Source organism: Xiphophorus couchianus, chromosome 7 (assembly GCF_001444195.1).
Source record: "Xiphophorus couchianus chromosome 7, X_couchianus-1.0, whole genome shotgun sequence".
NCBI classification, from domain to species: Eukaryota; Metazoa; Chordata; class Actinopteri; order Cyprinodontiformes; family Poeciliidae; genus Xiphophorus; species Xiphophorus couchianus.
Window position 1 is genome coordinate 12,055,105 of NC_040234.1, and position 16,170 is coordinate 12,071,274.

Genomic DNA, 16,170 nt, shown 5'->3' on the forward strand with positions numbered 1-16,170 from the left:
TTGCCGCCACTCATTCGTTTATGCGCAAAAGGCATCTTGTTTGTTTTGTTCAGGGTTCCAGCCCCAAGAGGCGCTGCGTTTTCCTAACACAGTCTCCCAAGCACAACACCCCAACGCACATACAATTTGCACTCTCAGCCCCAGGTTTAAGTGGGCTAAATGTTTCTCAAGAAACGAGAGAAAATGTTCTGAATGTTTGTGTAACTGTTCCACATGTTTCAATAAAGAGTGCAATTCCTTTGCCAAAAAATCAAAATCAAAGCACTGTGTGCCACAGCGTGCACAACAGTCAAACGGAGCTACTCCTCTCCATCCCAGCAGAGGGCAGCACCTCCCCAACAGTGCATCAGGTCAACAGTCTGGCTGCACGCGTACCCTTTTGGCGCGCATGCGCACTTTCCCCATGGATAGAAAGGACCGTTGCTACGGGTTACCGGTTGCAGTTCCGGATAAGACCGCCCAGGTTCCAATCAGTTATAAACACAACTGTGGGGACCGAAGCAGCCAGAGTTCTGAGAGACGAAATAAACACGTTGTTGGCAAAAGGAGCAGTGCGTGTGGTTCCCACTTCGGAAGCAAAAAGAGGTTGGTACAGCCGCTATTTTGTTGTTCCGAAGAAGGGAGGTGGGCTACGTCCCATCCTGGATTTAAGAGTGTTAAACAAGCACCTTCGCAAGTTCAAATTCAAAATGTTGACGCTGAGGCAACTTTTGAACGCAGTCGGCCCAGGCGATTGGTTTGCAACAATCGATCTGACGGATGCTTACTTTCACGTGGCAATACACCCAGAACACAGACGTTTTCTGAGGTTTGCTTTCGAGGGAATAGCGTACGAGTACCTGGTCTTACCCTTCGGTCTGTCTCTTGCCCCTCGCACATTTACGAAAATTGTGGAGACAGCGCTAGCCCCTCTCAGAGAAAAGGGAATTCGCATTCTGGCTTATCTGGACGACTGGGCTTTAATAGCCAGTTCCAGAGAGCAGGCTGCAGAACAGCTGCCGCAGGTGCTGTCCCACATTCAAGCGCTGGGTTTCTCGGTAAACTTTCAAAAAAGTTCACTGAACCCGAGTCAGCAGTTCTCATTCCTGGGGCTGGAAATATGCTCCCTGTCAGCTCGAGCTCGTCTCTCAGAGCATCGTGTGACCGCATTTCATCGATGCCTAGCTCAGTTTTCAGTTGGGGTGCAAACTGCGCTTTCAGACTGTCTTGCGGCTGATGGGAATAATGGCCTCCATGATCGCAGTGGTGCCACTCGGACTGTTGAAAATGCGCCCAATACAGCGGTGGACACGCTCTCACCGGCTGTGCACGTCACGGCACCTGCACAGAAGGCTGACGATAACTGCTTCTTGCATGTCAGCCCTTCGCCCATGGAGAGAGCCCGGTCTGCTATACCGTGGGTCTCCAATCGGCAGGGTGTCCTTTCGCAAAGTGTTGTCCACAGATGCCTCTCTGAAGGGGTGGGGGGCAATATGCGATGGCGTTGCGGTGAGGGGGGTCTGGACATTATCCCAATCCAAGCTCCACATAAACTACCTGGAGTTGCGAGCTGTCCTGCTAGCTCTGAGGCATTTTTGCAAGGTTCTGATGAACCAGCATGTTCTGATAAGGACAGACAACACCACTGTGGTGTCCTACATAAACAGACAAGGGGGCACTCATTCACTTCCCTTGCTGAAATTATCTCACAGACTATTGCAGTGGTGCAGCATTCATTTTCTGTCTGTCAAAGCAACTCATATTCCAGGACACCTGAATTTGGGGGCGGATCTGCTGTCAAGGGGAGGCCCACTGGTGAGGGAGTGGAGACTACATCCATCCGTGGTTGTACAGATTTGGCAAAGGTTCGGCAAAGCTTCAGTGGATCTCTTTGCCACCAAAGCCAACACCCACTGTCCCCTATTCTTTTCCATAACGGATCACAGCGCTCCACTGGGAGTGGATGCCCTGGCTCACCCATGGCCCAATGTGCTTCTGTATGCATTTCCCCCAGTGGAAATGATTCTGCCAGTGCTAGAGAGAGTACGCAGATGGGGCCTGTCCTTGATTCTGGTGGCCCCTCGTTGGCCAGCAAAGTCATGGTATGCAGAAATAATCAGCTTGCTGGTGATGAAGCCCTGGAAACTCCCCGCCCGCAGGGATCTCCTCTCCCAGGCAGGGGGGGAAGTATTTCATCCACACCCAGAATTGTGGATGCTACATGCCTACCTGCTGAGAGGTCCAGCTTGTTAGCTAGAGGCCTTCCTTTAGATGTGGTTGCAACCATTCAGAGCTCCAGAGCAGCTTCCACGAGGGGGTTATATGCGTATAAGTGGCGTGTTTTTGAACAGTGGTGTCACAGCAAAAGCATTTCTCCCTTCCAGTGCTCCATTGTGGATGTTTTGACATTCCTACAGGAGCTAGTGGATAAGGGTCTCTCGTTCTCCACAATTAAAGTTTACTTGGCTTCCATCTCGGCTTGTCATGTTGGTCTTGATGGAGGGACACCAGGTACTCATCCCCTGGCTGTGCGTTTCTTAAAAGGGGTCCGTAGACTGAGACCAGGGATAAAATCTAATGTTCCTTCCTGGAATCTTACTGTGGTCTTGGACGCTCTTTGTAGCACTCCTTTCGAGCCCCTTGAGTTGGTTGATTTGAAATTTCTATCATATAAGACAGCTCTGCTTCTTGCTTTGGCAACTACAAAACGGGTTGGGGACCTGCATGCACTTTCGGTGCACCCCTCTTGTGTTCAGTTTTCAGCTGATGGTTTAAGGGTCACCTTAAGACCAAATGCTGCATATCTCCCTAAGGTGATTCCTTTGGATTACAGCACAATGACCATTGAGCTTTCTAGTTTTTATCCCCCTCCTTTTGCTTCTGAAGAGCAAAGAAGGCTGCATTTTCTGTGCCCAGTGCGTGCACTGAGACTTTACATCAATCGTACTCAGAATGTGCGACTGTGTGATCAGCTGTTTGTGTGTTTTGCCAATCCGGCTAGAGGCAAGGCTCTCTCCAGACAGAGACTCTCTCATTGGGTCGTGGAGGCTATTTCTCTGGCTTACATCAGCAAGGGCCTCCCTTTACCTCATGGTGTGAGAGCACATTCAACCAGAGGTGTAGCGGCATCCTGGGCCCTTTTCAGAGGGGTCCCTGTGAGTGACATCTGTGCTGCAGCCAGCTGGTCTTCACCGCACACTTTTGTTCGGTTTTATCGTCTGGATGTGACAGCCCCTTCTGTGGCTCATTCTGTTCTTTCTGCTGGGTTGGAGGTTTCAAACTAGTCCAGTACTTTTGTCTTAGGTTTGATGGCTGCTCCGCGGGGCGTGTATATATGTCCCATACTCTATGTGTTGTACCGAGTGAATCGACTGAAAGGGAACGTAATGTTATGCATATAACTACTGTTCCCTGAAGGAGAGGAACGAGGTACAACACCTTTTTTCTGCCCCGCCAGTCAGCCTGGCTCGGTGAAGAGCGGCCATCGAACTGAATAATGACTGTGATGGGGGTGTATTTATATGCAGGCGGGGCCTGCCACCCGTCATCACACGTCATTTGTCTTACGGCGTGATTAAAGGTGTCTTCAGTTAGGCCACGCAGGGCGTGATATCCCATACTCTATGTGTTGTACCTCGTTCCTCTCCTTCAGGGAACAGTAGTTATATGCATAACATTACGTTTTACATTATGCTTATTTGTTTTGTTTTGCAGAAACACAACAGACCCTGACTAATCCTGTCAGCAGATTGGGAGAACACCTGGCCGCATTTAACCTTTCCCAAAAAAGGAAAAAAAAGAAAAAGACTGACTATAGCATGGTAATATCATCTTCAGGTAATAACATATTTTATGATTGTGTTGAAGGAAAAGTCAACAAGAACAAAACTTTGCACACAAATTCTGATTGCTTAGCCATTTAACAAATTACTTTAACAACAAAACAAAATAACCTCAATATTTAATCTGAAAGAGAAGATGAGAAATCGTGTTTACATACTGGCCTGATGTAAAATAAAAAGACAAGGCTATGAACCTGAATTAGCTTTTCCCCCCAGTTTTATACCCACAAGCTACAAATCGCTACCTTTCATTAAAGACGCAATTATGATAACAATCCCATTCATAAAAATAGAAGCATATTATGTATATCACATAAATTGAATGCATTAGACATGTAGGAGAAATCTAATTTCCCAATTTATGTTTTGGTAAATATCTAAAACCTTACCTACTACAAGCAGTAAATTAATGCGAGCTCCTTCGTGATGGATAACGATTATAAAAACTCTGATTTTATAATCTGTGGCCTTCTTAAATTCAGCCTCATGCATCAAGAAAAACACTTTGAATGCTAAGTGGAGCCCTATTTGGGAATAATGCATGAATAAAAACATGAAAATTATGTAGATCGTTCTCTTGAAAATGTAGATCATGAAATTCATAAGACCTGACTCGTAAACAAATTCAATACGTTGAAGATGAAGGGCACGGTAAATAGAATACGCTCAAGATGTACTGACAAGTGTTTGTGTGGACACGTTGAGTGTAAATGATGATCTTTGTCATTAAAGCCAACTTCAGGCGTGGCTAAAGCAACTAGCAGCTGCAGTTTCTCTGTCAGAGAAACTGCTAAAGAAGAAAATGTTCAAAGTCCATTAAAAAAAAACATGACAATCACGGTCTTGTCCACCTCTTCTTTATATTTAATGTAAGAAATACCTTGCACAATCAAATTATTTTAAGGAGTTTAGATATTCTAACCCTAACACGGTTTTATGCGTCAGCAAAAAGTTTAGGAAAAAAAGACATTTATAATAGAGAAGCAAAATTTTTTTCAGACTGCACAATATAATAAAACAACAGTATCTAAGAAACCTATTCAAACCTTAGGGCAATTTTTCACTGCAGTCAAACTAAACATTTGTTTTGAGCCACAAAAATAACAAGTTATGTTTGTTTTACAAAAACTACTACAGGGACTTTATTTTGTTAAGAAATCTAATTTAAGAATACTTTCTCTTATTTTAGGGTTAATATATGTTTTCATTGAATTTATTCAATTTATATAAAAGAAATAATGCAAAAAAGCTAAACAAAAAACAATCGTCTTAATCCAGGAAACAAATTTGCAAAATTTTATATGTTAAAATTTTGCTAATTATTTGGTGGTATATTTTTCCCAAAGTTATTGGGAGCCTAAATAGAGGATCTAAAGAGCCACATGTAACTGTACTGATGCAAGTTGGAGATTTCTGACCCAGTGACATTCAGTCAGGCAGCTTAGTCACTGCCTCACCCGTCATCATGTAAGGTCCAAAATGCTAAGAAAATATCACATTTATTCATATCTTTGTGATGGAAGAATATTCGCAGAGATGCACAACTAAATATTAGTGTCAGTAGCTTTCAGCAAAACCATCAATAATCACAATCTATAACAGGGATAATAAATTGCAATCATTAAAAAATGAAAATATATTATCATTTCTAATAATAATACAATTAAATCAGCCGTGTAAGTTGTGCTTCTTCAGTCTTCGCTCCATCTTCCCGTTTTAAATGTTAATGACTTGATTATATGACTAGACGGTAGATGTGATGTGCGATATTCTTGTCCATCCTCACAGCCAGACTGTCAGCCGGGATTTTTTTTAGGGCAGCTGTTTCCGAGAATTTTTCTAGCAGGTGTGAAAAAAAATAATGAGCAGCTGAGGAGGAGCAGGAGACGGGAATAGATAAATAAATACCACCTGCCTGAAGGAAAGGCAAAAGGAGTCGGTCATATCTGATCATGAAAGGCTGCTGTCACTCAGGTCATTATCAAAAAGGCTCAACATAAATCAAATGATTACAAGCCTCACAGAAGGTTGTGCATCATAATTTTCCATGAGTTCATAACTGATTCAATCTCAAAACAACTAATTACTAATGCCATCGCTCAGAAGCTTGTGAAAGTAACACATTTAACAATTAATTTATTGACAACTTTCCAGACTGTTTTCAATTTCCAATCATACTCGATAAGTCCACAAAAAATAAAGACAATTTCAACCATATCCACAGATGACACTTTATCCTCCAGCGTCAAGAGCTGACAGTTTCTGACCATCAATATTAGCCTGACTTAAAAAAAAAAAAAAAAAAAAGGAGCCAACATGAGTTGCGATACCTGCTTCATGTAGGCGTAGCACATCGTCTCTGCTACACGTTTCCCCTCGTCATAGCACGCTCGGGGACCAATTGGGTTCACATGGCCCCAGTAGTCCTCATTTTGGGGATGCACCTCTGGATCTGGGGGAAAAAAAATGAAGACAAGTTTTTAGATCTTTTTAATTTAGACAAAATTATGCTTGTTAAATTCTTGATTTCTACAGAAAAACACCTTTACTCAACATATACTGAAAGTTTTAAGTGTTTAAAGATCAACTAAAAGAACCTTGAAGGAATTAAACTTTGTATGTAGACTGAAATACTGATATAAGCAATTAAAATTATTTTTTCGTCTGAATGCTAATTGCGTTATCCGTTCACAAACAAGATGCTTCTTAGAGGCACTTGCTGTAACCCAACATCAAGACACTCAAACTGACCCCGCCATGAGTCTGAAGATATAATTTATGCCTGACTGTAAAAACAAAGAAAGCACAATGCAGCAGACACACAGGAATAAGTTGAATACAAGATTGTTAGATTGGCGTTTGCACCTTGTGTTGTCGTGCAAGGTGTTGCATCCCTTCCCTATAACTCCCTTACCTGAGAGGTTCCCACTTTTTTTTTCCTGAAGTGCTAATCCCCTCCCAACTCACTTCCTACTATGGGAGGTTTATAGCAAACCAGCTATCTACCCCTGGGCTACTTAGATCCCAAAGCCTGCAGAGTTAAAACCCACCTCATAATTCATAGAGTATCTATTTCACTGGTTTATCAGAGAAGACTCAGCAGGACATCTACCAGAATTCATCTGAATATCTCATTCCCCTTCCTTCTATGAATTAAGTACACAGTGTTCCAAATTATTATGCAAGTGATATTTTCAAGCTTTTCATGTGCACTAATCTTGTGGTTGCACAGTAGCAGTAAATCAAGCTTACTTGATTATACTGCCTTTGTTTAAGCTGCGTCTGCTAGCATCAACACAGTCATTCTTGGTGGCCAGCTCTGTTAAAGCATCTGGATACTGAGAGGTGATTTGTGAGATTCAAGTTGCTCATAACTGATATAAGAACAACGTTGCTAATGGGACATAAATTACTTTTCACATTTACTCGATGTGAATTTTATCTCTTTGTTCTATGCTTTGCAGCTGGGGTTTCTTGTCTTTTTTTCTGTCTGCTTTGTTTATGTGCGCTCATTATGATCGCTGGTTGTGTGTTAACGCCCGTCCAAGCCTGCTGCTGATTGATTTATAATAACTACGTTACTCTTCCTCAGCCAATTGGCAGCACATATGCGATTCTTCTCACTCCCCTTAACTCCTGGTCAGATCAGCATTGCTTTGATCTCCCATCTGCTGAAGATCAACACATAGAAGATCCTTATTTTCACAAGGAAAACAACGTAATGATGCAAAAGTAATCTGTTAGATTACTTGTTACTGAAAAAAGTAACACTGTTAGTAACAGTTTATTTTCTGCCATTATTCCCATCACTGGGATCTTCTAGAAACAAAGGGTTTGAAGAACTGCAGGCTAGTTCTTTCCTTTCTCCACCACTGGCTTAATTGGATCGTTGGAAACTCCTTGGAAAGCAAGAAATTCAAACTATTCTTCATCTTTGGCTTGAAGACGAAAACTTTCTGAAGGAGAACAGTCAGACTACAACAGACAGCTTCTTCATCTTTACTGATCAGAGGACTTGAAGACTTTCTTGGATGGAAAAAGCAACAACTTCAAAAGTTTTATTTATTTATTTTTTACATCTTGCTCGACTAGATTCTTTTAATGCTTGTAATTTGGAAAAATAAAATTAGTACACCACAATGAAACACAGGTTTTTACTCCAGATGATCTCTCACCTTAGCAAAGAAAAAAAAATCATAATTCATTTAACTGAAACTAATTTCATTTAATATCTAATCACTTAGCATGCCTGATTCAACAAGAAGGAAATTATAGTTCAATTTAATCATGGCTGTACTGCAAAGTATGCCACCATAAAAGAAAACAACACTTATGACCACAGCTGCTGCTAATGCTGTAAGGCAGACATTACAGCATATCATTGGCCTTTAGGCCTTACATTACATTTATGGCTTAATTGTGTGTTTTATAATTATACTAGTTATGTGCATAATTCAAATGAAAGACAAAAAGGCATACTTTTAATGATTTCTGCATTCAAACCTCTTTGTTAAGATTAGCATTCCCCTGCTTGACCTGGAGATATTTTCCCACTTTGCTTCACAAAAATGTACCAAGAATCTCTTGTCCAGAGCAGTTTCAGGTAATCACACAGATTTTCTGATGGATTTAGAAAGTGACTCTGTCTAAGCTATTCGAACATTTTCTCCTCGTGAAGTCATTCTTTTGTTGGCTTGGACGTTTTAACTGGACTCACTGTGATGCAGAAAAATAGAATCCCTCCTGGGTTTTTTTGTATTTTTAGCAGACTCCTAAATGGCTTAGGACAAAAACCACTGGTATTTTTGGTATTTTCTGTTCATAAACCCCATTCGTCTGAAAAAAATTTAAGTGCAGATATTAATGCTGCAAAAGTTATATTTCACTGTGGGTATAATGTTCTTTTGGTAATGTTCAGTGTTGATCAGTCTTTGTGTTGTGACCCGATGTTCAGGTGTTTTTATGATTTTAGAAGGGTTGCCTGTACCAGCATTTTTATGATACCTCTACGTGTGCCAAGTTTTGGAGAATACTGCACCAATAATGTAAAGGCAGAGTATAAAAGCCTCTCCACTTGCCCAGCACACATGTTTCAACATGTTTAGGGTAAAAATGCACATCCCAGTGCAACAACTTAATATTTAAGCTATTGCAGCTCATTTTATTAATCAGCTTTGATAACAAGCATGATGGAAAATAATTAACCACTGCGATAGGAGCAGAACGCTGCAAGAGACCTCCATCTCTGAAAAGCTAATGACAAAAACATCCACACAGAACGACCTCTGCACCCTGTCCCTGTTCCAAGCAGCCTTGCCTTGTCGCATCGGCCCTGTGCGAAGGTTTTAGAGGATTTTAGCCAGGCTTGGGTTTTTTTGCTTTATACGTTCAGCCTTCATGTATTGAAACCACTCTGCAGTTGAATTGGATAAGAAAGGTTAAGGGTGGAAAACTTTGAAACGATTTTTCACAGTCTCATTTTTGTGCAAGTTTTACAAGATGTGTAGACTTTTTAGTAAACCAATTAATACAACACACACGCATCTTTTTATAACCACTAGGTAGTCAAACATCAAGCACATAGATGGCAGCTGGAAACTGCAGTTAAATGCTGAAAGGCAAAAAGAGTCACAAAAGATGGTCCAAAATCTAAATGGACAATGATCAGAAACAAGCGCTTCTTTCAAGTCATTATCCTTCAAGGAAAATGTTAAAGCCTTTGCTTTAATTAAATTACTTGGCCTAAAGTACGCCTAATGTTGCAGGTTTGTCAGATTTTTTAACAAAAGTTGACTTCATGTATGTAAAAATTGGACATCGACAGCTCGGCAGATAACCCTCTTAGGTGCACAATGGCTGCTGACAGAGCTGCTAACTTTCACATAATTGACACAGGAAACCATTTAGCTTTTTCACCTGCTGTCACAACATTCGTTCTTTAAATAAGCCGAACTAGAAAATGTCTTGGTGTGAAAGAAGAAGACTGACAGCGCACAGACAGAAGAGATGAAGCACGTAGTAGCATCGATCCATCTGAAAACAGATTACAGCCTCATTGTCGGACTTTCTGAAACCTCATCTTCAGATTTGTGCATTAAAAGCGTTTGATATGAGATGTAACAAATCCACAACAAATCTAATTTAAAAAACATAAATAAATCATTGATGACTCCTTTAGAAAACTGCATCCTAACCAGCAAGGTTGGGAGGTTCGAAACCAGTCTTGAGCTGTTTTTTTCCTGGTCTGTACTCAGCCTTGGTGTGTGCAGCCTTGGCCTCAGAAGAACCAGCCTTGACTACTAGCCTGATACAATAATAATTTCTTCTTCCTAAATCCACTGTATGAGTATTGTGCAATATAAGCAGAGGGATTTTGATTAGAAATTCAGTATCAATTTAAGACTGCATTCAATAAATTTATTAGTTTATTATAGAAATGACTGGTTTAGTACCATGAAGTAGTTTTGTGCAATCGGGGTCCTTGCCGGTTTCAGTATATTTAAGACTTTCTTTTTTATTCCCTCAAAGCTTGAGAGATAACTAAATGTCTCTTCCATGACTTTCATCTTTGTTGATTTATTGTACCTACAACTCCAGTTGCTGCTGAAGATCTGCAAAAAAAGCTGAATCTAAAGCGATAATTTCACCATTAGTCGTTTAGCTAAATTAGGAGTTCAATAAGCTTACTACTGAAGTCTGTAAAATATATTTTGAGGTTTCACTGTAACAAAATGAATTTCTCTTTTACCTGGAAAAAATATACATGTGTTGTTCTGTCATCAGTTGATGCAATAAAGTCAACCTTTAATTGACTTCGCTAAAACAAATTCAATTCATTTATTTTTCTGTGTGCCCTTTATTTCATCATCACATTTTTAGATTTTAGTGGTTTAAGCATTGGACTTGCAACCTGGTTTACCCTTTTATCTGGCCTGATGGAGTTAGGCCCAGATCTCCAGCTGGATCAATGGATTAAAAACAATGGCTCGATGGATGTTTCAAGTATTAAGCAAAAACAAACTCAAACATACCCAAATCAAACAAATTAAATAAAAGAGAATAAAAGAAATGCTACTAAAATATGATCCCAACTCAATTCAGAAGTGGGATAAAAACACTAAGATACTTCAAGAACATTTACATAGCAGCTTCTATGTCTGTCAAAATGCTAATATACTCAAACATCCTCACTCTGTTTCCTTAACCTTTGTGAATAAATTACATGCCTCCACAATCTTCCAGCATCCACTCTAAAATGTAAAACCAGCTCTGGTTCAGTTTGACCTTTCGTACCTCCATAAACTTCAGATGTAGAGGCCAGCAGAAGTCTTGCACCCACTCGTTTTGCCAACCCTAAAACACAAAGCAGCACAAAGAAGACACACAACTTGAAATGCAAGGTAACACTAGACTATATTAAATACAAAAAAGCAACACAGTGTAGGTCATCCAAAATCAGAATTCAGACAGCAAAATGTTTTGAGTAAACTCGTTCATGCTAATGAAACCTGAGTCTTGCGCTAAAGGAAGTTATTTTTGCATAAGCTATTTCATCATTCAACTAAAGTCTTTTTTATCTCAAACAGACTGCATAGCCTTTGGCAACATTTAACCAGCTATCCGTCCACTGAGTCATTACTGTCTCATGAAGCAAGGTGCACTTGTTTATTCAGCTTTCGAGGGAGGTTATTTAGGACAGCACTGTAAATGGTAGAGCTGCTGACCATGTTGCCCTGAATAGTACAACTGTGTATATATATATATATATATATATATATATATATATATATATATATATATATATATATAATTTTTCTTTTTTCTCCCTCTTATTCTAAACAGTAAAACCCTTTTTTATATATACATACAGTACAGACCAAAAGTTTGGACACACCTTCTAATTCAATGGGTTTTCTTTATTTTCATGACTATTTATAAGGCAAGAAATTCCACTTATTAACCTGACAGGGCACACCTATGAAGTGAAAACCATTTCAGGTGACGACCTCTTGAAGCTCATCAAGAAAATGCAGAATGTGTGCAAAGCAGTAATCACAGCAAAAGGTTGCTACTTTGAAGAAACTAGAATATAAGGGGTATTTTCAGTTGTTTTACACTTTTTTATTTACTGCATATTTCCACATGTGTTACTCATAGTTTTGATGCCTTCAGTGTGAATCTACAATGTCAATAGTCATGAAAATAAAGGAAACTCATTGAATTTAAAGGTGTGTCCAAACTTTTGGTCTGTACTGTATATATATAATTTGAGTGCTGTTATAGACAAAAGTTGGTGAATAACAGCTGCTGATCGTTTAAACAATATTTGGTCATTTTATTAAGTGATTTATGACATGAACAGTAATTGTAATTGGTAAAAGAAAGATTGTTCTGTGGCTTTTAATAATGATTTCAATAAATATGGTTGATAACTTTGTCACTACTGCTCTCTCTAGTTGATCACAAAAAAATGGGTTTCAGATGATGGGGTATGGTTTTACTAGAGCAAGATCTTTGAGATGTTCCTCCTACTGAATCAACATTGGTTGCTTGTCAGGCTTCATTGGTGTTACCTTTGGATTCTCTGACAGGTTTCATTTTTCCAAATAGACCAATGCAGAGCCAACGTACTCATGAATCATTGCAGCAATTTTTTTCAAGTTCTGTTCTGGTCTTATTTTAATAGGAAATGTTTCTATGCCTGAATTAACCTTCTAAATGAGCCAAAAGCAGTTTTACTTAAGTAAAAAGTATGACTCATAGCAATCTATATTCATGAAATATGAATAAATTCTCTGCTCTCATATTGACAAAAAGTCAAATGGCACAGGATGTGTCCGAATGGCTCTTTTGTTGCTTCTGGCTACATGCTTCAGCCTTAAAACATCTGAAACATCCGCAGGGCTGCTCAGACTCACTTTTCATCATTTAAATTTGAACAATAACAGATGCTACTGCAACAATCAACATTGCTTGTTGTATATGACAATCAATGATTGTGTTTGAGCAACGATTTACTATTTTCTAAATACTTTGATTCAGAGGTTTAAATGAAATCTACTATTTTGATGTCCTACACAAAAATGCCCACTGCAATACTGATTTTAGTATAGCTTTTTAAGCATTGCAGTTAGAAGTGAAATTTTCACTCAATATTGGATAAAGGATAAATACGGACTGTCTGTATCGTATCATATACATATATACTGTATATACACACACACATTTGTATTCAAAAGAAATAATACCTAACAGGCTATACATTCACTGTACAACCTTGAGAGTTTAGAGGACAAATTTTGAAGATATTACAGGCTTTCAGCATAATAAAGAAAATGTTGGAGTGTTTAGAAACAAACGTTGCTCTTGAATAGCCTTGATTCACTTCCAAGTTGGGTGCATTGCTTCACTGATCTGAACTGTGGAGCAATTCATCAGGTGACATTAGGTCAAACTGAATAATCACCAAGTGAAACATTTCAATGCCATTGAAACTGTTCAAAATGGAATAATTAGAAAGCTGTTAAGGAATAATGCTAAAACATTCAGTAAAGTAGAAGTATATGTCTTTTGTCCAGCAAGGTTAAAGCTCTCCACAGAAATTCACTTCCTCCTTATTCCATCGCATTCAGAGTCCTGGACATCTGCGTCCAACTTATCATTTATCTTTGGAACATTGACTCTCTCAAATAAACTAAACACGAACAAAAAAAAAAATAGTTAAGTCTGTTTTCCGTAATGTAATGTAGGCATGGTAAAAAAAAAACAGTTTCAGGGGTGTTTCTCAGAGATGAGTCAGAGTACAAGAATGATGAAGAGGAGAATGATGGTAGAGGGGAAAAAAAGAGGCTGAGAAAACAAGATGGACTCAATGACTTACTGGCTGATGATAGCTGATATTCACTTTGAGCAAATAATGTAACCAAATCTATTTAACAAACAGGTTTAATACACTTACGTAGTGAATATCCCCGCTCGGGGGACAAACAAAGCAATATTCTGTTCTATTCTACTTGTACAGGGAGAACTTTTAAAGTAAAATGTCAAGACTTTTGTCAAGGCTAAAAGATGCATAAAAGCGTAAAATAATATGTATTATTATCACACTAATATTTATGATATTTTTTTCAATTCTGAAAAAAATAACATTGAGAACTATATATATATATATATATATACACAGTATATACAGTACAGACCAAATGTTTGGACACACCTTTTAATTCAATGAGTTTCCTTTACTTTCATGACTATTGACATTGTAGATTCACACTGAAGGCATCAAAACTATAAATAACACATGTGGAAATATGCACTAAACAAAAAAGTGTAAAACAACTGAAAATGCCCCTTATATTCTAGTTTCTTCAAAGTAGCAACCTTTTGCTGTGATTACTGCTTTGCACACACTCTGCATTTTCTTGATGCAGAGTGGTCACCTGAAATGGTTTTCACTTCATAGGTGTGCCCTGTCAAGTTAATAAGTGGGATTTCTTGCCTTATAAATAGTCATGAAAATAAAGAAAACCCATTGAATTAGAAGGTGTGTCCAAACTTTTGGTCTGTACTGTATATATATATATATATATATATATATATATATATGTATATATATATATATATATAAAGAACATCCTTGCAATTTCCATACAGTTTCATAGGAAACTTCATTAATTGGTTCTCAGCTTCTATCATCACCACTAAAAAGTAGGAGATTTAGCACTTTGCTGGTCTGGACCACACAGCTATTGTGTTAAAAGCATGCTAAAGCAGAAAATTTATATGAAATACATAAAGAAATGGAGATACATCTCAGAATAAACAGCCCTTTCTAAGTGTTATTGTTACATTTATGAAAGAACAATGAAGATTAATCCCGTTTTCTAGAGTTAATAAGGGATTCAGACACAGAATATGACAAAATGACAATAATCCGACCCCAACAAGAAATCTTTAACATTTAATCAGCAGTTTAGTTTTACTCCTCAAATATGAAAGTTTGCTGTAATATCTAAAGCAAACTTATGAACTTAATATTTTTTAAATATTCGGACTCTAAACTATTTCCAAAGAGTTACAAAGTTTTTTGTTAAAACGTTCAAAATCTGCTTATACAGCAAGTTGGAATACTTTCCTTTGTAACTTTCTATTTAAAGAGTACATCTTGTAGCCTTACACTATGCTGAAGAAAATGTATGTTTTGGTAAAGATTTTTCATTGAAGACTCAGACAAACATATTTCTCGATTAAAACTGTTGCTTATGTCAGTAGTTCCCAAAGTGTGGGGGGCTCAGTGCCATTGCAGGGGGGACGCGGGAAGCAGTATGGATGAATAAAAAAATTTAAAAAACAGTTACACAAAAGTGTTTCACTGTAAAGATGGTTTGTATTGTGTTTTGTTGTGTGAAATAAACTTCAGTGGATTTTGAAAACAAAATGTGTGTATAGGTTTATGTCTGGTTGAACGATGTGTGTGCCCTGTTGATTTTTTTTTCTTTTTTTGTGGGGGCGGCAGGGGGGCGGACGGGTGGTATTGTAATCCATAAAGGGTCCAGGAAATCTTTGGGAACCACTGGTTTATGTAATTGAAAAGTAAGATTTGGTCAATTTAAAGATTTGCCGGTTTAAATATTTGTAAAAATGTTAACTTCAAAATTCAAATCTAGAAATGCCACAAAAAAAGTGACAGAAATCTTTTAATTGTCCAAAATTATGATAAGCTTTAAAAACTGAAGTCAAACAAACAAGATTACTCACCAAGCATGTTCAGAGTACCAATTGTGTTCGTCTTCAGTGTTTTGATGGGATTGTACATGTAGTTAGGAGGGGAGGCTGGAGATGCTAGGTGGTAGATCTGGTCCACTGCAAAAGACCAGGAGATACAGTTAATCATCTCACCTTACACTAATAGAAACCTTTTTTTTTTTAAATAAAAACAGGAAAATAGTGCTTTGCATGGCAGTCATATTTTGAGGTCTGCATTTCAAATCAAGAGCAAGGGGGAATTACAATAACAGGAAAACATTTCTGAAATGCCTGTTTAATAGAAGCCAAGGTACTGTTAAAAATATGTTTCATATCCAATGCTGAAGAAAAATCTAGTGACATCTTTACTTGCTCTTTTTTCTCAGTTTCATAATAGCTTTAACAAAGCCCAGGGCATCGAGTCCAAACAGATGGAAAAAATGAGGATGCGGGTAAGAAAAGCAGAAGATTTTCTGGGTCTAAAAACACGACTACTAGGTGACGTCAACTAAATTCTGAGTTTTTCTGTAATCTACAATCATTGATCAGCCTAAAACTGACTGCGATCTGAACAGTAATGTTTATTCTTCAAGAAATTTTGCAT

At 38.4% G+C, this 16,170-nt stretch overlaps 1 protein-coding gene across 1 annotated transcript in view; it reads right to left on the reverse strand.

The window, feature by feature from the left end:
- uxs1 (UDP-glucuronate decarboxylase 1) overlaps positions 1–16,170 on the reverse strand; it is a 40,584-nt gene that overhangs the window by 9,485 nt on the left and 14,929 nt on the right. The window contains exons 8-10 of the mRNA XM_028023887.1: positions 15,579–15,683; positions 11,115–11,174; positions 6,152–6,273 (exon numbers count right to left, since the gene is read on the reverse strand). Coding sequence (XP_027879688.1) covers positions 6,152–6,273; positions 11,115–11,174; positions 15,579–15,683 — 287 coding nt within the window. The remainder of the gene's footprint in view (positions 1–6,151; positions 6,274–11,114; positions 11,175–15,578; positions 15,684–16,170) is intronic.